Genomic DNA, 21,918 nt, shown 5'->3' with positions numbered 1-21,918 from the left:
TCACCTAGTGAGTCCCCCAGCAGCTTTGCTGGATTTCTGGAGTTTATTTTTTCCACTTGGTAAGAGTGTGAACCTTTTTCCAACTCTTACATGTGTTTTGCCATGTGTATTTTTTTACTGTTTGTGTGATAGTGGACTCTGGAGGACACAACTCCATGAACCCCACTTTTTTGTGTGTCACAGAAACACAGTAACAGAGGGTTGTCTTTGAGACTTCCCCCTGACTCCATTTTCTGGGGCTGTCTACTGTCCCCCAGAAAACAGGTAAAGTTGCCATTTACTTTACATAGTCATTTAGAACTACAGACTCAGTACACCCCATCTTACATGGAGTACTGGAAAGGGTTAACTCCTATCCCTTTTCGTCTGTGCCTCTCTGAGCTTTGTTTTGCTCTTTTAACATTTAGACTTGGCTGGTGGCAGTGGTATCTACCCTAACTTTTATACCGAGATTATATTATATAAACGTGGTACTGTTCCAGGCTATCATAGTAGCCTTGAACATAAACCTGCTTGACCAAATACTCTTTCTTTTGGCTCTGGTTGGGTTTATTCGCCATTTCTTTTTGTTAAAGTCCTTCTTGTGTTTTACTTTGCGCGGCAAACCAGGTTTGCCTTCTTTACCGTCTTTTGGCGGGCTTCTCTCTAGAAGCCCTCCTCTTGGCGCCTGGGTGTCTAGGTGGGCTGTATGTGAAGGAGGGGTGTAGTCACCCCCTGCACAGGCTATCCTTGGAAACCCAAGTCGCACTTTGTCATGATTGGCTAAGGTGGTTGTCCAGGCCGGACAACCCCCTGCTGTGTGATTGACAGCCAGGCTGTGTAAATGGGGAATTTTCACATAAAAGGCAGGACTCTTGGGCTGGAAGTCAGTCGCCACTGGAACTGCAAGGAACCGAAGAGAAGCGGAGAAGACGGCGACTGCTGCAACTACTGAGTCCTGGTGAAGCCCTGCTGCAGTCCTGAGCTATCCACCCTTCAACAACATGAGAAGATCCAGTCCGGAGTCGTCTTCCCTTGAGCCTGGTGGGATCAACCAGCTCACCTTCCACAGGCAGAGGATCCTCTTCTTGGTCGAAATCGCTGCACACAACTGTAGTGGTCCAGATAGCCACCTGAAGAGCCTCTCATGTTTTAAAGGAGTGCACCTTTATTCACTGTTGATTTTGCTGCTGCTGGCTTCATCCCCTGGGTAGTGCAGATCGCTCCAGACATCCTCCTCCTTGTCTCCACAAGTGAAGCCACACGAACCGCGAGTCTGCAAGAACTACAGGAACAACTGCCGTAGCACCAGCTCTTCTTCACTTTGAATACGGTACTGTGTCTGACCTCGAGGAACTGGGGTGAACCCTTTTCTCCTCACAAAAGGCGTGTCCTTATCTTCCTTCCACCTTATAACTTTTGCTTCCTCTTTTGACAATATCCAAGTATACCTGGCAATCTCGAATCGTGAACTGTACTAACCGTGTGATGCTTGACAACAGGAACACTGTTCCACTTGACACTGGCGCAGGCCTATTGACTTGTATTCACTTGTAGGAAAGTGTCCTCTGATTCTATCTGCCTTGACAAAAGTATTGCCTATGATTTTTGTCCCCAACTCTCTTGTTGATTCATGTGCTAAGTGTGGTTTCACTCCGGTAACATTTCTTCCCGCGAGTACGCGTAATTTTAGTAAGACCGAACTGTCATTACTGTCAAAAAGTGTTCGCATCTGTACCCCCGGTAACGTCTTTGTTTCACAACACCAGTCTGTCAAATCCAAAGGTACTTACCTTGAATTGTACTGCACCAAGTGAATCGATTGTGTGTAGTATATTTTAGTGTGATTTTAAATTAAAAGAAGTGAAGTGTTTTGCGAACAGATGGTTTAGAAATAAATGTACTTTTAAATCCAAAAACCTTGAGTCAGTGTTTGCTTGAGTCACAGTAGTTGTAGTCCTTTGTGTAATCTCTACTGCTCATTTTCTCTTGAGAGAAGTCTGGCTGCTCTGCTACTGCTACCACTCTGAACTGCGTAGTACAGGCTTGTACCAAAGGTGAAATTGTACTACCACCTGTAGTCTTAATCTTGTGTAGTGGTCCCTAAGGGCACTGCCCAGGATTCTGCCTAACATGGTCTAGGACTCTTATGCAATTGTTTAATACATTCAGATGCACAGGCTTCCTGCCAACTAGCTGGAAAGCTTTGATCTTCATACCAATATTTAAAAAGGAGGCCCGTGATGATCCATTGAACGACAGGCTTTTGGCCATGCCAGATGCATGTTCCAAGATATTTGCATCAGTTTTATTGAAAGAGCTAAATATTTGAATCAAGAAAAAATAACATTGTCAAAACAAAACAGGATTCTGCAAAGGTATAAATACCCTACATAATGCAGGGACACTCAAAAACTTAATAAGGGAATACCAGACAAAAGGAGGGGCATTTGAAGTGTTGATTTTAAAAGAGCATTTGACACGGTTGATCACCAACTAGAATGGTCCAAGCTTAAAACATGGAAACTGAACACAAGAGTACTCTACCGCTCAAATAGACCTAAATAGAGATGGTGTACTTAGTAACAGTATTATGACAAACATGGGATTAAAACAGTGGTTTTATTTAGCACCTACCCTTTACAATCTGTGTCTCTGACTTGTGGAAGAAACTGAGCAATGCCAGAAATGTCACTCCTAAAGTTGGCAACAAACACATTGATTGGTTGGCATTTACCGTTGATACGCTGTGCTGGATAGAATGCCTATTGGGCTGCAGCAAACTTGGAAAACTTGTCAGAATTTTCAAGGAAAAATAATCTCATAATTTATCAGAAAACCAAGATTATGATCATTGGTCCTAAAAGATAAAAGACCAAACAGTACTGCTGGTTATTAGAGACGAATCGCCTTGAAGTTCACACCTATATATATATCTAGGTATTGTTATTTCTGACACTATGAATGTCGCCCAGTTGGAGGATTGCCAGACAAAAAATGGAAAGCAGATTCTTGGCTGTTTTAAATTTTGTAAGAGCCAAAAGTGGCTACTCATTGGGGGACTGGTTAAACTATATAAAAAGTGCTTGATTCCTTGCCTAACATATGGATTGGAATTATTTACAGTGAGAGAAACAATCTGGTTGAAGAAAATTGAGGGGCAAATTTGGAGAAGGACTTTGGGTATACCTAAGAATACACCAGTTGAAGGATTGGCTTGTGAGCAGGGGCTTTTATCCTTAGCCACACAAAAGAGGATGGCTATGGGCATCTTTTATGTTCGCATGATCCATAGACTTACAGGATTGCATATTTGCAAATTTTAAAATGCATCTGAACAGAGATAGTACCAATAAGATATTAAGAGTGAAAGAGGGAAGAAATGATGTATTTGTATTTTTTTTAATGAAATTTGATTCAATATAGGAGAAGAAAAACATATATCTTTAATAGAAAAACAAATAAAGAAAAAGCCAAAAGTGTGGGATGGGAACAAAGTGCTTCAATAACATTGGCTGAAAAAACATTTGTTCTTTGTCCTGCACAAAGTCCAGAAAAGGTCGCCAGATACGTGTGAATCTTAGCATTTTCCCATCCAATATAGCCGACAGTTTTTCTAAGCCTAATAATTCCCACACTTTAACCCACCAATAGACGATATGGAGCCCCTCTAGGACTTCCAGAATCGGGCTCTTGTGATCTGAGCTGCTGTAACGAGGGTAGAAAGCAAAGCTGCTCTGTTACCAGACATTGGGAAGGAGCCGTTATCCAGGGAGTCCCCTAGCATCAATACCAACGGGTCCGTAGGTAGCAAAACCCCAGTAATCACTTTAATCTTAGAGCGTACCTCTAGCCACAAAAATTGAATGACAGAACATTGCCACCACATATGCGCCAGGTCATTTTTCTCACCACAGCCGTGCAAAAATGTGTCCGGATTCATTGCATGCAATCTACTTGGGTGGGGGGGGGGGGGGGCAGGTACCATTGATAACATAATTTAATGGCATTCTCTTTCACAATAGTACATCGCGAGCTCGCCTGGGCTCTAAGCCATATCCTTTGCCATGATTCTTCTGTAATCTCCATACCCAATTCCTCTTCCCAAGCCCACATACAAGGGAGCTTTGCCCGAGGAGGGACCTTCTCTAAAAGTGTATAACAGGCTGAAACCCTGTGAACCCGCTGGCCTTCCAGTACTTTTAGTTCTAACCCTATCGAATCTCTATATGCAGCTCGGCGAATTACCCTATTAGTTATCCAGTGACGCATCTGAATGTATCGAAAGCGTTCAGCTTCTGACGGGTTACATTTCTCCTTACAAACGTCAAAGGTTCCCGGTCTTTATACAGGTCCTTCAGCCGTACTGGTTCAATGGGTTCCCAGTTGCGAAACGCGGTGCTCACCAGGCACGGTGTAAAGGCCGAGTTCTGAGAGACAGGGGAGAGGGATCCCAAACCCAATTTAATCCCATTTTGAGCACATGCCTTATCTCCCAACACTGTAGCGTGGAGTTCGTGGTGGCCAAAAGAGCACGCCCACAGGTCGGGGCCTCTCTGGGAAGAAAGAAACGGGAAGAAACGGGAGCTGCGGTAACGGGAATGGAGACGCTGCCTGTTCGATGTCTTGCCATTTCGGGGTCTCCAGGGGGCTTGCCCAGGACACCTGTGCAGCCCTATAGTATCTCTGGATCGAGGATAATCCCAGACCTCCCGATGATTTCCCCCTGGTAAGAAGTTTGAGGTATTCTAGGCTTTCTTGCCTTCCAGACAAAGCGACTTATTACTTTCTGCATCTCAATAAGGTCCCCCTCAGGAATCCGAACTGGAAGAGCTTAAAAGACATATAAGAGTTTCGAGAGCAGGGTCATCTTGAGCGCGGTAAACCGGCCCAGCCAAGATATCTCTTGAGATTCATACTGTATGGGCCAATCCTTCACCTCCTTCAGTAAGGCAGGACTATTGGCCTTCAAGAGTCCCAAGTAAGACAGTCAATTTTATACCCAGGTAGGGGATCTCAGTCATCGACCATGGAATGGCAAACTGTGCTTGAATGGTTGCCATCTCACCGGGGGCCTCCGCCAAGGCCAATCTGATAGATTTGGCTGGGTTCACCCGAAAACCTGAAAGATCAGCAAAGCGGGACAAGAGGTTCATCAGCGGTGGCATAGACTTACTGATGTCCCTTAGAAAGCAGAGTAAATCGTCTGCATATAAAGCCAGCTTGTGACATTGTCCCGCCAGGGTGAAGTCTAATTTGCTGGGCCAAGGGTTCTAACGCTAGAGCAAATACTAACGGGGAAAGGGGCAACCCTGCCTCATCTCCTTACCTAAGGTAATCGGAGGGGTCCATAGTGTATTCACCCGAACCTTTGTTGAAGGGAATTGGAAATTTGAAAGTACCAGTTTAGAAAAATTAGGGCCAAACCCATAGCTCTCCAAAACCAGCCTCAGATACCCCCAGGACATGCTGTCAAAAGCTCTATGGGCATCGAAAGATAAAATGGCTAGTCTCCCCGGAATCCTTGGGGCCAGGGAAATCAAATGTATCTGGGCTGTTCTCTTGCCTTGTTCTCTTGCCTTGAGCGGTTGCAAATAAATCCTGTTTGATCCCTCTCTATCAAGGGCGGGAGAATCTCACTCAATCTTCCTGCTATAATCCTACTTAATAGGTTCGCGTCCGTATTTAATGCAATTGGACGATAGGCTATACATTCTGTCGGGTCTTTCCCTGGCTTCAAGATCAAAGTGGTTGCGGATTCTGCCATAGATTTAGACACCGCGCCCGCTGCCCAGATGATATTGAATAATTTAGTCAAGTAAGGGGCGAAGACTGCGCCAAAGGTCTTATAGAACCTATTCGTGAGACCGTCTGGGCCTGGGGCCTTCCCAGACGGGAGGGAACGAATTGCGAGCTCGGTTTCTTTAAGAGTTATAGGTACCTCCAAGCGATCCAGGGATGCACGAGTCATCTGAGGCTACTGTGCCTTCTGAATTAATTCTTGGGCTAATTTCAGGTCCGTCTGCAACGGGTCCGATTGCTCCCTAAAGAAGTTTTCTATGATTTGAAGTTTCCCTCCCTCTGAGCTGACAGATTTCCCTTTGGCATCTTTCAGAGATTCAATACGATTTCACCCTGCCTGCCTTTTCAACATGGCTGCTAGCAGCCGATTAGCTTTATTCCCCTTTGAATAGTAATACTGCTTGGTTCTCATACTACCATATGCTGCATGGCTCATGTGATGGCCTTCTACAGCCTTGCGGGCCACTCGCACATCCCTGAGCAGATGCCGGGAGCGTCTCCTTTTATACAACTTCTCCCTCTCTCGCAGTTCCTCTTCCAGCCGAACCTGTATCTGTCTCCTAGTTTCCTGTCTAACCACTGTTTGTGCTGTAATGTGCTCCCTAATTACTGCCTTCCTAGCATCCCAAACCGTGAGATAATCCACCTCCCCCGTGTCATTTTCAGAGAAATGGTGAACTATAGCTTCAGAGACGCTATCTCGGAACTGAGGATCACTCAACAGAAGCTCATTCATACGCCATGGTCTCGTAGGAGGTGGGGTCGCCTGGAAAGGGGCCATAGTTAAAGCTATCGGGGCATGATCGGATAGGGCCTCACGGGAGGATCTCTGTCTATTAGCTGGGGAACCAACGTGTCTGAAATGAGGAACATGTCCAGTCTAGAGAAGCCCCCATGAGCCGCAGAGCAAAAGGTATAAACGCACTCCTCCTGATGAGAAAACCGCTGCGCCTCAATGAGAGTGATCGCGGAAGGGCGAATTGAGTGCTAAAAAAATATTTTTATCTGCAGCAGGGAGGGGGGGGGGTAAGGTCTTAACAACTAGAGGGTTAACCACAGCGTTAAAATCTCCCGCTATGAGTTCACTCTCAGCCTGTTCATACAGTAATTTCGACAGAGGCAAAACAATACCTCTTGATGGGAGTTGGGCGCATATAGCGAGACCAGAGTTACTTTCTGCCCTCGTACCTCAGCCACTAGCATAATATATCTCCCATCCCTGTCACACAACACCCTCTGCACCTTCAGAGGAACATCTTTACGCAACAGGATGGCCACTCCTCGTTTCTTTGAGCTGGCTGAGGCACAATATCTAGTGGGGTAAACCTTGTCATTGAGCCGAAAGTCATCTGATTTCAGGAGATGAGTCTCCTGAAGAAACAAGAGGTCAGGATTAAGGGTGTTAATCTGTTCAATAGTGCTTTCCGCTTTAGGGGTAGTTTAATCCTTGCACATTCAAGGTAAGGCAGCTAAAGTTCTGTCCCCTCACTCCATTCACATACAATCCCTTGCTTAGCCTTAAGAGCAAAATCTTGCCCAACAAGGGGCTATCCCCCTTGAGTATAACCCCATGAAGCCACCCATTCAATAGAACGTTTCTTGGCGCTCCAGCCTTCCCAAGAGTAGAAGTGAACCCCACATCCCTCCTTAAGAGAGCACCCGCGTTGACCTTGTAACAGAAGCCACCAATGCAACCTGACCAGTATGAGAAATAAAACACTCTTAACTTAAAATAAACAAAGTAAGTAGACATACCAAAAGAAGAGTAAGAAATAATAAGAGCAAACAAAACAAAGGGCCACATCGGCCTTCACAGAATATTGTACCATCGCACTCAGGTGATATAGTGGATGCAATCCATATATGGGCGCCCAGTCAACACACTCCATCTCATCTAGACTACAACTCAACACCCAACGCACAACCTATAACCACAGCAACATGCAACTTGATCTTCTGTCTATAGCTTCCTAGGAGGCAGAAACCCCAAATTCCAGCTAAGAATATTTTATAAGAAAGTTGCTTCTGTCCAGCAGTATGGACCAGGATTTTATAAACCTTGAGACTTGTGTTAAATACCTTTTACCCAATCAGGAGGGGTCTGTATTCCCTGTCTCCCTGCCCTGAGAGCTTCCCAACACAGCCCAACCCTTGGGCTTCCTTTTCATATCTTTTGGCGTAGGGCTAACTGACGATTCCCTTGGGACCCATGACCACCTCCAGCTCCCTCAACCTCAGCATCAGGACACGCCATCAGCTCGTTTGCCTCCTCCTCTGAGCCAATAGCGTAGGACCGGTTATGCAGTTCAAAAAGAAGCTTACAAGGGAACCCCCAGCGGTATCGAACCCTTTTTGCCTGAAGCCAGGAAGTAACTCTTTGAAGGCGTTTGCGATTCGCTTGTGTGTATGATGACAGGTCCTGCAAGAAGGTGATCGTTGCATCTCGTAAGTTCACTGGCTCTACTTTTCTAGCCGCTGACATTATTGCCTCCTTTTGATTGAAGAAATGGACTCTAGAAAGAGCATCGGGGAGGAGAATTCGTCTCTGCTGAAGAGAGGAGTAGACCCGATGGGTCCTCTCCAGAATCAAGTCCTCAGAGTCCCCGAGGGATAACAAGAACCTTGAAAGAGCTTTAACGTAACCGGGGAGATCTTGATCCAGAATTTGTCTTGGAATGCCATGTAAGCGAATGTTTCTACTTGAGCGATTTTCCAGATCTGCTTGCTTAGCCCCCAATTCCTCCAGCTGCTCCTCAATATTCCTGACCCTCCCGGCAAGCTCCTCACTTCCATGTGTTTGCTCACAGGCCAGATTTTCCAAATCATTAACTCTAGCTTCCAATCAAGATAGGTGAGAATCCAGATCGGCGATGGAACGGGCTAAAGAGTCTTTGGAGGATTTAATTTCGGATTTTATCTCCTCGGTAATGTCACGTTTAAGGGATCTCCACATTTCCTCAAAGCGTTCCATGGACAGAGAGGATGCCGGGGAAGAATCTGCCCCCTGCGCGGCATGTTCCATCACCATGGTAGTCTGCTTCTTTTGAACAGTTGGGGCAGGGGGTGGGCCAGGCCAGTTACACTGTAATTTCACTCCCATTCTGCTTGTGTCCAGACCTGGGCATTATCGGAGAGAACAAGAGCAGATCCACTCCCCAACCCAGTAGGATGCACTGAACAAGGGCAGTGCACCAGCCGAATGATGCTCAAGAGCAAGCGGTCTGGACAGGGTGCTATCCGGGCTATGGTTACCTACTTCCAGCCCTTAAACATCGCACTGGAGTGTCTGGTGGCGCTCAGCGCCTTATCTGCTGCCAGGTTCCTCAATCAGCAGACACAATGTGTATCAAGAAGAGCCCCTGTGCCCCCTCCCCGGCAAGTGGCACAGAGGGGCAAGGATCACCGGCCACAGGCTGCCTTCCACCTAACCCCACACCCCCCCATCATCTGCCACGGGTCCTCCCTCATCTCCGTAGTCTCCTCTCCTATCTGGTTCCAATGTCCACTCTCCTGATTTCCACAATTGCAGGCACTCTACACTCTACCTATGCTGCGTGTCTTGCCGTATGCCAGGGCATCAAGAGATCCACTCCGGATCCAACAGCAGGGCGGGCCTGCCATCCACAGTCCCCAACCACTCCAGGAGGTGAGGAAGCCCAACAAGCCCCCAGGCAGAGGCGCACACCAACAAGCAGGGGGACGGGGGTGGACGCCACAGCAAGCGTACGTTAGCTTCAAACGCCGCCCTCCACCCCCGGATCGCTGCCTTCCTCCGGTCACCAACCTCCAGGTCGAGGCCGCACAGGACGCCTTCTCCCACCCGTGCTCTCGGTGCCTCCAGCGGAGCGTCAGCTGTCAACTCGCCTCACCGGGGGCCTCAAACTCTCGTTTGTTCCTTGCCGCATATGCCGCTATCTCCTCCAGGCGGCACCTCCGCAAGCCTTGACAGCAGCTGTCACCGGAGCAGAGCCTTCTTAACAGAGCAGAGTGCCGCAGCCCCAGAGCTCCACCAGTCCACCTGCCATTTTCTGCAAACCCGCGCCTCCTCTTCCCGGGTCTTTAGGCGTCAGACTCCTCCAGGAAAGCGCGAATCTGCATCAAAGTCGGCTACCCTAGTTCAGGAAGCCTGCTGCCAACTTTCGTTACTAAGTTGTGGTGTTTAGGGCATTTAAAATTGTTACCAGGTGCCCTTCCACAGAGCCTACAGCAGCCACGTCTTCATGGCGTGATGCCTAGCCATGCCCCACAATGTCTTTTTAATAATGTTATCATATAAATAACTGATATTACTTATTTGTTAATTGCACAATGTTAGTTCTGTGAAATGTTCTATGAAATATTTGTAATTGTAATGTTTATTTCTATATCGATTTTACATAGTTTAGATGTTTTAAAAGGTTTTTTAACCATAACACAATAAGACAAAAAAAATCAAGTTAAAGCAGGAGTGAAAAAGTATAAAATGATTAAACTGTCACAACTACCTTTTTCATTATAGGGTAATACCTACAAGCTTTATAAGTATTTCCTTGCCACAGTACAGAAACCAGAGTTGCAGTTGGATCAGTTCAGAGAGAAGTACCTGGAAAGAGTGTTTAGGCAGTCTCGAAGGAGGATTTAGCCAAAGCCAATAGGTATTTTCTTTTGACAATGACACACCAAAGTTAGTTTAAATGGTTTCCCAAAAAGAGACGATGCATCTCCCAAATCCTACTAATTGAGGGGTCCCCAGGAAGAACTCCCAGGTCAGACTTCCACTGCCTATGGTCAGGTAAGGGTAGTTATAGGGATTGGACCTATTGAATCCATATGAAAAGAGCAGGTCTTCAAGAGTGGTGTGCTTTCTCGGCACCCCCACTCCAATTCAAAGAAAAACTACCCCAAGTAAGAAAGGGTTGTTGGGGACAAAAATACACAAATTTGGTCCAGTGTCAGGTGTGGGTGGTGCAGTGGTCATTTTTTTATGCATGGTTTGGGGTGGGTTTACCCCGGTTTTGGTCTCTCATAAAATGATTGGTTCCACTGAGCAACGAGCTGTATGAAACAGACAACAGTGAAGGGCAACCTTGCTTCAGTGACAATGCACAGGGTAAGGCAGGCACCAGTTAAGTCAGTAGAACACCCCCTCTAGGCAGGCCCTTCTTCAAGGTGCAGAGCAGCAGCCACAGGTGACCAGGGTAGAGTCTTGCGAAGAATGGATATGTGGACTCTTGAGCCTTCAGATAAGACAGTGTTTTCAATCAGCAACAGGGTTACTTCTTGGGGTGGTCCAGGCGCTGGTAGCTCTGTGACCCTTCCAAAGTGCAGAGAGAGCGGAGCGGCTGTGGAGGACTTAAGATTGATTAAGCCCACCAGTTTAAGGGAGGAAGGCGCCGAGTGAATGTCTCCCTTTGTTGTTTGAAAATGGTCCAAAGGTTCCACGGTGGATGGATTTGGCAATGTTAGTCTGCAGCTGTAGTCATCCTTCAATGCTTTGTTGCATCTTCAGACTATTGGTTCCCATGGACAATATTCAGAATGGCTCCCAACCCCATCCATATATCCCAAATTCAGGCTGGGAGAAACCCCAGCCTCCAATGGTAAGGATCTGCACCCTTCAAACTGACCCACATCTGCAGAGCAACAGGCAACCCCTGCCTGTAATGTGGATTTAGATCAGACAGCCCCAAGAGCCATTTTCAGCTAGTTCAGACGCAGCAGTGACCAGGAGTCCATGGTTGGATCCCACAAAAGTGCATAACCATATTTAACTATTTCCATCTTGAAGGGGGAGAAAGATGGCCAAAAAGCAAGGTGGCAAGAAGAGTTGTAACATGAGCAGTCATATTGAGTATGTTCTGCTCACAAAGGAAAAGGCATTATCACAGTAAAAACACTGGTAAATCCTTCGAAACATGACCCCAAACTGAGGGGAGAAATGAGGGAATCTCTGCCTGTACTGGGAGCCATAGGGACTGGCCAGTGCACCCCAAAATGAGATGAATAAAGCAATTGATTTAGGCTTAAAAGGTCTCGCTCATAATTTCTTTTGAAATCAATAGAGGGAAAGATAGAAAAAGTAAAAATGTCCCTTATTAGCTTTGTTTCCCTGACTTAGTTTTGGATGGAAAAAAGGCCACCAGGCAGATCCTACCATCCAGCCTGGGCAGTATAGATTGCATAATCCACAAAGTGACTGTACTTCTGAGGCATTCTTGGATGTAGACATCAGGATATGCACCAAATGTGTGGGCGAAATCCAAGCAGTCGAGTCCCTTGGACTGGCAGTCCAGCAGTCACCCATGTATTCTTTTTGGTACCCCACCTACAGGAGTAGGGCTCAAGCCACATCTGGTAAGCAACAGTAGATGTGTTTCCTTTTCCAGGCAATGGCTAGAGGTGAACTTGGGGGCAATATCTCTGCCTCCACGGTTCTCTCTACCAATCCAAGTGCAAAACCCTCTTTAATTTAAACTTTGTGTATACTCCTGCATCCAGTCCCCTTTCTTCCATACTTATGGGAGTCAGTACAACGGGGACAAGAACAGAACATTTTTGCACTGCAAAATCATACTTTCCCTTTCACTAACTTTGTGCATAGCCCTAACTGACTCCACCCACTGGACCCACCTGTCAATCTTTTTCAAGGCTCGATGTAAATAAATGTTTAATGCACCCAGTGATCGAAGTGTATGAAAAGAAGTAGTGGAACTATGTTCCCTGCTGGCCTGCCCCTGCTCCCTACAAACCCCATTGCCACAACCCCTCCCACACACAATACACCCCCCAAACACTTGCAGCTGCTGTTTAAGGGAACGTTCAGTGCAGTGCACTGAAAGTGAAGGTTTCAACTTCATGCTACACTTTTATTTTAAAACAAAACCATTCTGGAACGGTTTCTTTTTAAAATAAAAGTATAGGAGCTGTACAAGGTAATTTAAAGAAGTATAAGAGCACCGCTCCCGCTCACTCCGACCACTGAATGCACCATGCAGCTCTTTCGTAAGCTGTTCTTTTTCTTCACTTGATTGTCATCCTTTGGGTCCACGTCACCCCCTCAATAATCCCCTCCCTTGATCCCACCAGCATTCGGCATGCCCTCTTGGTGTATGCCATTGAGAACCGTTTATTTCTTTCTGCATGTCCCATGATGGGAGCTTCCCCAGAAGCAGAGCCAAAGTGGGCTCATGGGAATTTTGGGAATTTTGTCTTAAAGTTCTGGACGAGATCTTGCCCTTTGGGTGACCCCTTATCCTGATCAACCCAACTGTGCCGAAAGGACATAGTACCCAGAATGTCTACACATGTCCATCTGCCTACCAGCGAGGGGGGGGGGGGTCTACTTTACCACTGAGAGGGACAAGTCTTTCATCTCAAACTGAGCAGCTTCAACCTTGATTCTTTGCTGCTGCGAGGCTAAGGTATAAGTAGTGTGATTTATTTGACGTCTTGGATGTACTCGTTTATGCCAGGAGTCCGACCACCTGCAGACGTGGATCTAATGTGTTGCCGAGGTTCGATGACAACAGAGTAGGGCTCTTTCGAAGGGATTGTGTCCTCCGATGTATTCCTTATCTTTGATAGATCATCTCCCAGCTTGCTGGCCTGGGAAACATTTTTCAGTAGAGGGCGCTGCGCGTCGACGTCCCTCGAGCCGATGTCCTCGACTGCCTCCGTATTGGCGCCGACGTCACCACGTGTATAAATAGACTCACGCAGCGTCCGTTGCTCAGTTCTGTTTTTCCGCGCTTCGTGGGGCCTCGGAATATCGTTGGTCAGTTCTTCAGTCAAATATATCTATATATTCCTTATGAATACCAACTCGTACTTGATGGCTTCCTCACCCAAACCGACGACTCCACGGTCCGGCTTCAAAAAATGTTGAGACTGTGGAAAGAAAATGTCATTGACGGATCATCACAGGATCTGTTTGTGGTGCCTAGGAATCGAGCACCATTGTCCGGAGTGCGAGGACTGCATTTCCATGACGGCGAAAGCCTTGAAGGAGCGTCAGGGGAAGCTCGAGAGAAGTAAGGCAGTTAAAACTTCTTCGAAAGTTTCCTCGGCGGAGTCGAGACATTCGTCTCCTCGCGATCATAAGACATTCTCGTTCTAGATCTCGAAGCAGTTCCCATCACTCTTCGAGATCTAAGCATTCAAAAAAGAGACGTCGAAGATCCCCTTCCTCGTCTTCGTCTTCCGTTTCCCAAAAAAGGGTCTCCTGTCCCACAAAACATAGCTCTCAGGCTGAGTGGGAGGAATTCAGGAAAAAGATGCTAAGCGTCTTCGAGAAAGCAGCCTCGACCCCCTCGAAGACTGCTGAGGGTGATACCCTGGGTGAAGGACCCGAAAAATCAAAAAGCCGCGAGTCGCAGTACCCAGCGAAAGAAGCCACTCGAGAGCGTCACGAACCTTTGAGTAAAGGCAAAGTTGAGACTTCGACGCCGTCGTCGAGGATCCCTTCGACACATAGATCAGCGTCGTCGACGCCGTTATCGAAGGGTTCTTCGACGCACAGGTCAGTCGAGTCGACGCCGACATCAACGCCGAGAAAGGAGAAACCCACGACCACCTCCCAGCCAGTGGCCATACCCAGAGCCTCGAGCACGAGAATGTCGTCGACAACCTCGAGTAGAATCCCGATACTCTTGAGTTCATGGAGGCCTCTACCACCTTTCTCGACGCCTTTTTCGATGGCTTCGAAGCCCTTAACATCTACGCCGACGAGGTCGACTTTTTCTCAGCCAATCATGACAAATCTGGCTCCTTCTGCTCTGGAAATGGGATTTATACCATTTTCAAGACCTGACCACTCCAGGGTCTTATCTTTCGATGGGATGTTCCTCCAACGTATTCCTTATCGCCCTTCCCATCCATCCCCGCAGTAATACTTCCCTTGTGGTTGCAGCTTACGCTCCTTCAAGGTCAATACCCAATTCATGTAAAACAACTGTTAACGTCAAAACGAAACTGAGCAACAGACGCTGCGCGGGTCTATTTATACGCGTGGTGACGTCGGCGCCGATACGGAGGCCGTCGAGGGACGTCGACGCGCAGCACCCTCTACTGAAAAAAAAATTCTGAGGCCAGCAAGCTGGGAGATGATCTATCAAAGATAAGGAATTCGTCGGAGGAACACCACATTACATGTTTTTTCAGCAAGTTTTGGAAATGTTTTTGGACCAACTTTTTTCGCATCTTTTGATCGAAGGTCGATTACCAGCAGTGGGGACCCACTGTCCGCAAAGATTTTTCTACATCGTGGAACTTCCATCAAGTTTCGAGAAGGCAGGGATTGGGGCTACTTCGCGCGTTTCCATCATGACCAAGGAGAAGAGAAGCTGCTTCAAAGTCTGTGCGAAATGTGGATTGAGGAATGTATACGTCGAATATCGATACACCATCAATGTCTGTATTGCCTGCATCCAGACCATGATGAGGAGAGATGCAAGGTTTGCTGTGGATTTTTCCAAAAAGACTAAGGAGGACGGCTACAGCAGGCTGCCAGCGTTGCTCATATCGGGCAAGAACTCTGACTCTGCTTCCGGGCATGGTCATGCATTCCCCAGGACCAGCCGGTCCCATGAGCGAACTGCCTCAGAAAAGAGGTAGAGGTCCTTTAAGTATGCCCTGCCTGCGGGCGTTCAAAAAAACGCTAGGCTGCACAATTTTGGTCCCACTGGGTTCACTGCGGGTCATAGCTCAGGGAGGGCAAGGTTGCCGTCAGACTACTTCTGCGGCGAGCCTGCTGATGAGGGTCGCTCCCTCTAAGAGAAAATCCTTGACTCCCTCAAAGCTGCGCTTACTATTCGCGGACAACACAGTGAAATCTAAAGGTGGCACTTCGCTAATCCCCTCGGCAACACCATCGGCAGCTCAGCCGGCCAAGACAAAACTCGTCATCTACGGTCACAAAATATTACAACCCTGTCGACGACCACTACTTCGTCGAAGGGAGGGCTGGTCATGAAGGTGATGTCTGCGACGGCTGCCCCATGGGTGACCCTACTGCCACAGCATGAAGCTGCAGCTCCGGCTAAAGACCCCTGATCTGGGGACAGCCCGCCCAAGAATTCTCCAGAGAGAAAGGGTAGAGCTTCTGCTGACCCTAAGAAGGGTGCGGCACCCTGAGCTGCCCCAGTGGAGCCAGTGCAGATTTGTACAAGCTCCAAGGAGGGCAACGATAATATGCACAGAGATGATTATTTGGAACACGGAGGGGGTCCGGGTCCCCCACTACACCGAGGAGGCGCATCACTGCGGAATCTCCACCTCTCATTCCTTTCACACTTCAGCCGAGCGACATCTCTTTGGACATTCTGACCACGCTTCACACACTTGTTTTGGAAATTCAACAAAGGCTGCCTCTCGCACCGGGACCTGCTCAGCCTAGGAGCCCCCCAAGGTGGCTTCCCGATAATCCTGCTTGGCGCAGGTCGAAGGACCCAGATGGCACAAGGCGTTGCGTCAACCGACACCTCAGGATTCATCTCCGGGGGATCCAGCGACAGACACGGGCATAGATACGGCGGCTATGGCTTTGGACACTAACTAAGCCGATGACTTCATAACAGCTGACGCAGAGCCAATGGGGCGTGCATTATCCGTGCAGGGCCGCTCCATCGGATGAGGTCTGCTCTTTCCACGCTATGAAGCCCAGGGCCTCAGAACCTTTTCAACTGGTGCCTAAGGATACTAAAAAGGAAGGTTTCCTTTACCAGCGACAGGAATCCAGGCGGAAGACCATCATGTCTGCTCCCTTGCTGGACGACATCTGGGATGAGGCTTTGACCCTATTGAAGCATCCGAGCACCGGATAGGCTTGAGAAGAAATACAGGGTCCGGGACTCGGCCCCAAAGTGCTTGAGGTCCCAGCCTTCATCAGACTCTGTGGTCTCGGCCGCTGCCAGGAAACACTTGACAACCCTTCATCGTCCATGGTACCCCTGAGGGAATGAAGGTGGAAGCTCTGGAGCTGTTCCAAGAGAGGAGGTGTCTTTGTCAGCAGGAAAGGCATAAAGCCACCAATTTCAGACCGGACGTCCAGCCAAAGTTGTTGGACATGCTGTTTGATGGAGGGAATCTCTTTGTGAAGACTGTTGACTGATCTCTGCAAGTTATCAAGACACAGCCACGAAGCGTTGGCTAGGTACCCTACAGCCGCGTCGGTCGTCGTCCTTTGATCCCTCAAGAGGAAAGTACGGCAGGTCCTCCAAGTAATATAGCACGCCTTATCGACAGCCTTCTCGCTCCATGACTCAAGAGGCCTACAGAGGTCGCTCGCAGGCATACGGCAGCAGAGGACAGTTTCGGCGCTGCCCAAAGGGCAGAGCCGTGACCCTGAAACAGGCCTAGGATCTTTACAAAATCCTTGGCTCTGGTGGCGGTGGATCTTCGTCTCGAGGGCATCCACGTCTACCCTTATCTGGATGATAGGTTGCCCGATCCCGCTCCCACGCACTGTTGAGCCAGCACACGGCGAGGAACATGCATCTGCTGACTGATCTGGGATTCTCCATAAATTATCCGAAGTCCTGCTTGGAGCCATCGCAGAACGCTCCGTTTCTGGGAGCTAGGCTCAACACTGTAATTTGTCTAGTGTCTCCCTCAGAAGAGAGGGTGATGGCCATGCTAGGGAAGGTTCAGCGCCTGTCACCGGCACAGTCAGCTACTCTGCGAGCCGTCAAGTCGCTGCTGGGCATCATGTCCTCCTGCATCAACCTAGTCTTCTTTTGCAGAGCACAGATGATGCCTCTCCAGGAGTTTCTCGATGCGTTGTGGCTGCAATTTTCAGGATCCTGGATGGACAAGATTGCCCTCAATGAGGAGTTCCAATGAGCAATAAAGTGGTGGGGCGTGCTCTCTCTCACGCAAGGGGCTCCATTCCATGTCCCTCCTTACAGAAGGTCACCATGTATGCTTCTCTGGAAGGTTTGGCAGAACACAACGGACAGTTGCATGCTAGAGGCCGTTGGCTGCCAGAAGAAAAGACCCTTCATATCAACGTCCTGGAGCTTCGGGCCGCCTTCTGGGCCCTCAAGTTCTTCCTGCCATCACTGAGAGGCAAGGAGGTGAGGATCTTCATGGACCACCACCATGTTCTACATCCGGAAGCAGGGCGGGCACCCTCTCTCCACGAAGGCCCAGGATCTGTGGTACTGGGCCATTCATCAGGACATGTTTCTCGTCCCTTTTCACCTGGCAGGCACCAAGAACACCATTGAAGAATTGCTCAACGGGGAGCTATGCTCTTGCCCCTTGTGGGAGCTTTGCCAGGACCAAGTGGATCTTCTATCTTCAACCCCAGATCAACCTCTTTGCGAGGGCAATGTATTCCAAATGTCAGAAGTTTGCCAGCAGCTTCCCGCAGCCAAGGAGTATGGTGGATGTTTTCTCGTTCCCATATGAGGGACTTTGCCTGTACACTTTTCTGCTGTTCCCTCCTCATATGAGTGATTAACACACTGCAGGATGATACTCGTTGCTCTGGCATGGCCACAGCAGATCTGGTATCCAGACCTACTACGTCCATCGGCGACTCCACCAATCAGGCTGCCACCTCATCGCGATCCTGTCAGCAGAGTGGGCGGCGGGGGGGCAAATTAACGCCACAAACCAGCATCGCTGAACTTCAGGGCCTGGCTCCTGCAGTCCTACAATTTGGGCATTATTCTTTACCAGCGGAATGTAAGGACATCCTGGCCAAGGCTAGAGCCTCTTCAACGTTGACGTGCTACGGTTATAAGTGGAAGTGGTTCTCTGAGTCCTGTTGGGCTCAGAAGATGGCTCCTCTGCGTGCGTCGGGCCCACAGCTCCTACCATATCTGCTTTCCTTGGCCAAGGCTGGACTGGCTCACGCCTCTATCGAGGTACACCTGGCTGCAATATCCCGTTACACCAGGACACCAGGTGGGCCTTCCCTGTGGTCACACAGGCTCGTCGGAGTTCCTCAAGGGCCTCTTCAGGACTTTTCCACCAGCTAAGGCTCCTTCCCCAGCTTGGCTTGAGAGCATAATGTGGTCTTGACTAAGCTCATGAGGGTGCCTTTTGAGCCAATGCGTCAAGACCCGCTCAGGTTTCTCCCGTGGAAGACGGCTTTCCTGGTGATCACCTTGGCCAGACGGGTCATGGAGATCCAGGCCCTATCTTGCAAACAACCGTACTTGTCCTTCCAAGTTTCGAGTGGTACTGCGTACACATCCCACCTTTATGCCGAAGGTGCAGTTGGAGTTCCATCTCAGCGAGCCTTTGGTGATGCCAGTCTTCTTCCCGAATCCGTCGTCTCCTTCGGAGAGGGCCTTGTATTCGCTGGATGTTGCTCGTGTCTTGAAGTGTACGTGGCACGCACAGGGGTTTCAGAAGACTACTCAAATGTTTGTCAATTTTGGACCTTTAAATCATGGGACGGCCTTGTCAAAGGCTTCCATCTCCAGGTGGCTCTCCAGCTGCTTCATGCTCAGTCATCGGCTGGCCAACAGACCTCTTCCAGGCCGTCGTTGAGCCCATTCCACCAGAGCCATTGTAGCAACGACCGCATTTCTCTCTGGGGCCCCTGCTTGACATCTGCAGGGCTGCCAAGTGGAGGTCTACGCATACCTTCATGAGGTTCTACTGCGTCGATGGGAATTCCAGGGAGGATTCCTGGGTCGGCCAAGCAGTGCTGCGCGACCTGTTCACATGAGGGGAGTCTGTTCCAGGGGTGAGTGTTTATTGCTTCTGTTGAGCCTTGCCACCTCGCGTGGTTGTGTATATGTACTGCTGTGTAATCTTTATTCGTGAGCATGTGAATCCATGCCAGACCCCATGCTGAAGAACAGGAGTTACAGGTAAGTAACTTATTTCTAATCACATCTTCTCCTTGGAGAACGACTTTGAGGGTGAGGCAGCCCTTACTTCCCAAGGTATTGTCAGACTTCCACCTACACCTACACACACTTGTGGATGAATTTCTAAGAATCTATGGTAGAAAGGATTGATCGATCAGAAAGAACATTACCAAAATGAAATAATTTGTTATTTCTTGATTTTACTGTTTTTCTCTGCACTGAGCCTGATGAGGGTACCATATGAAGTTCTCTAACCTGAAATGGAACGAAACCTATAGAACTGGGTAGGGAGTAGGTGACACACTTGTATAGACACAGCACACAGAGGGCACATGTTTTGAGTTTTAAAGTCTCCTCAGTTTTAAAAAACATTTTGGGCGTGTGTGATGCAGGAATAGTAACCCCTTATGTTTCTTTTAAATTCACCTATACCTAGCGCCTCTTGTTAAGGTAAATGGAGTACTTGTGACATATGGGTGCAGGAAAGTGACCATATTAAATTGTGCATAGATTTATGGAGTTCTCCACTCCATAATTGTGATTTGTTTTGTTGCGGTCTGCCTCCGTTGCAGGCTAGATTTCCAGGACCGTTCTTGTGGCTAGGGATTTCTAAGCAGGAAGATGGCATTAATCAATAAAACTCCACAAAAAAGCAATTAACTGTCACTTTCTACAAAATGTATGTTTTAATAATGTAAAACAGTTATGATTTACTGCCTGGAAACACTATTTTTAATGAGTCTGCAATTTACAATTCAGGCTTATCTAAAGCTGAAACCCAAGCATTAACAAACTATGGAAGTGGCGAAGATGAGAATGAAGAAGAAGTTGAGTTTGAAGAAGGACCTGTGGAGGTTCAGACGTCCCTGCAGGCAAATAAAGAAACTATTGATGAAAACGAGCAGAAAAGGGTATTTACTTTTGTTATAATCTGAACTGTCTCTATTGTTTAACAGTTATTGAAAGCTGTACCCATATTGGGTCAGAAAATATTGTTGCGGGTCGAAAGAAGGAGACGGACACTTGAAGGACATTACGGTGTTTGAGTATGTTACAAAAATAAAGATAAGGCCCATCATTCCCTATTGCTAGAGGGGTATCTCTTCCTATATAAATAACTCAAGGTGCTGGTCAGTCATCAGGAAGTCCCAAATGAATGTCCACGATCCAAAACTAGTTCTAACTGACCAGACCACTGTTTTAACCAACTTAAATTATACTATGAGAATGTCTCCCCTCACCTGGTTATTTCTTATGGCATTGTCTCTTCTTAGACCATAGTTCTCTTCAGTAAGATATCTTCAAATAGTCTTTTGCCACCTGCTGGACACAACCTTGTAACTCTTTTACAATGTACTTTGATTTTGTCTCCCCTTTTGGGATGGTTCCAGTCTTTTGTATCACTCTTACTTATTCTTTGATCCAGGCTTATATGCCTTTCTGACTCTTGTAACTCAGGCATTCTTAGGTTGGTTATCCTTTGTAGTAACTTGGTTTTCCCTCTCTTCTGGGGTTGCTCACTTTATCTCTTCTCATCTGCTTCACTTGATTTGACTTCCCATTCATATTTATAAACTTCTCTCTCTGGTTTCCTCCACTCTTTATTTCTTAAACCATGTGGTACATTCCTCTCTTCTCGGGGTGTTTGTGCCCACTTCCTAATACCTTCTCTTTCAACCTTATTCGTTATTCTCTTGATCACATTAACACAGTTCCACTCTATTGTTTTTATATTTAGTATCTCGTCAATTACAATGGGGCGAGTTTCTCCTGCTCCATAACGAAGGCCCCGGCGGCCTCCCGGTACTCCAGTTCACCCTGTTACCTCTGTGTCTGCCGGGCTGTCCGACTCGGCACTCACTCAGGTTCTCTTCCTCTGCTCTGGATGTGGTGCTTTCCCTTGTTGGCAGTGGCCTGCACTTGGTCCACACTCTTGTTGTGACCGGGTCTGGATGCGGGTTGAGTGATTTTGGCGCTGTTGGACAGGCGCTTGGCCCACCACAAAGTCGTTGTGGTCACGCCACCTCTGGGATAAGGATTCCCTTCTCCTCGGTTTTTCTTCTCAGAAACGCTTGTTCTCCGCGGCTCTCCTCAGCTCTGCCTCCTCCATGCATCACTACTTCAGGGGGATTCCCCTACTTACGCTCCTATCTCTGTGTTTCGCCTCTCCTCTTCGTGCCCTCCCTCTTCCCAGGGTGTTCTGTCTCCTTTTCCAGCCTGCTCATCTCGGTTAATTGTATGTCTCACCTTAAAGAGACAGATCGTCCTCCTTGGACTTAATGGGGTATTTTATTTTTGTCTTCCGCCAAGTCTCTGGCTTCTATAATGTTCT

At 47.9% G+C, this 21,918-nt stretch overlaps 1 protein-coding gene across 5 annotated transcripts in view; it reads left to right on the top strand.

Annotated features, from left to right (window-relative positions):
* Window positions 1-21,918, top strand: part of PCM1 (pericentriolar material 1) — a 2,166,942-nt gene that overhangs the window by 1,755,526 nt on the left and 389,498 nt on the right. For all 5 annotated transcript variants that reach the window (XM_069631563.1, XM_069631561.1, XM_069631564.1 and 2 more), the window contains one exon: window positions 20,346-20,497. In XM_069631563.1, coding sequence (XP_069487664.1) covers window positions 20,346-20,497 — 152 coding nt within the window. The remainder of the gene's footprint in view (window positions 1-20,345; window positions 20,498-21,918) is intronic.

The sequence above is a fragment of the Ambystoma mexicanum genome, chromosome 6q (genome assembly GCF_040938575.1).
Source record: "Ambystoma mexicanum isolate Mex_15411 chromosome 6q, UKY_AmexF1_1, whole genome shotgun sequence".
NCBI classification, from domain to species: Eukaryota; Metazoa; Chordata; class Amphibia; order Caudata; family Ambystomatidae; genus Ambystoma; species Ambystoma mexicanum.
Note: the sequence above shows the minus strand (reverse complement) of the source record. Positions and strands in the feature narration are given on the sequence as shown.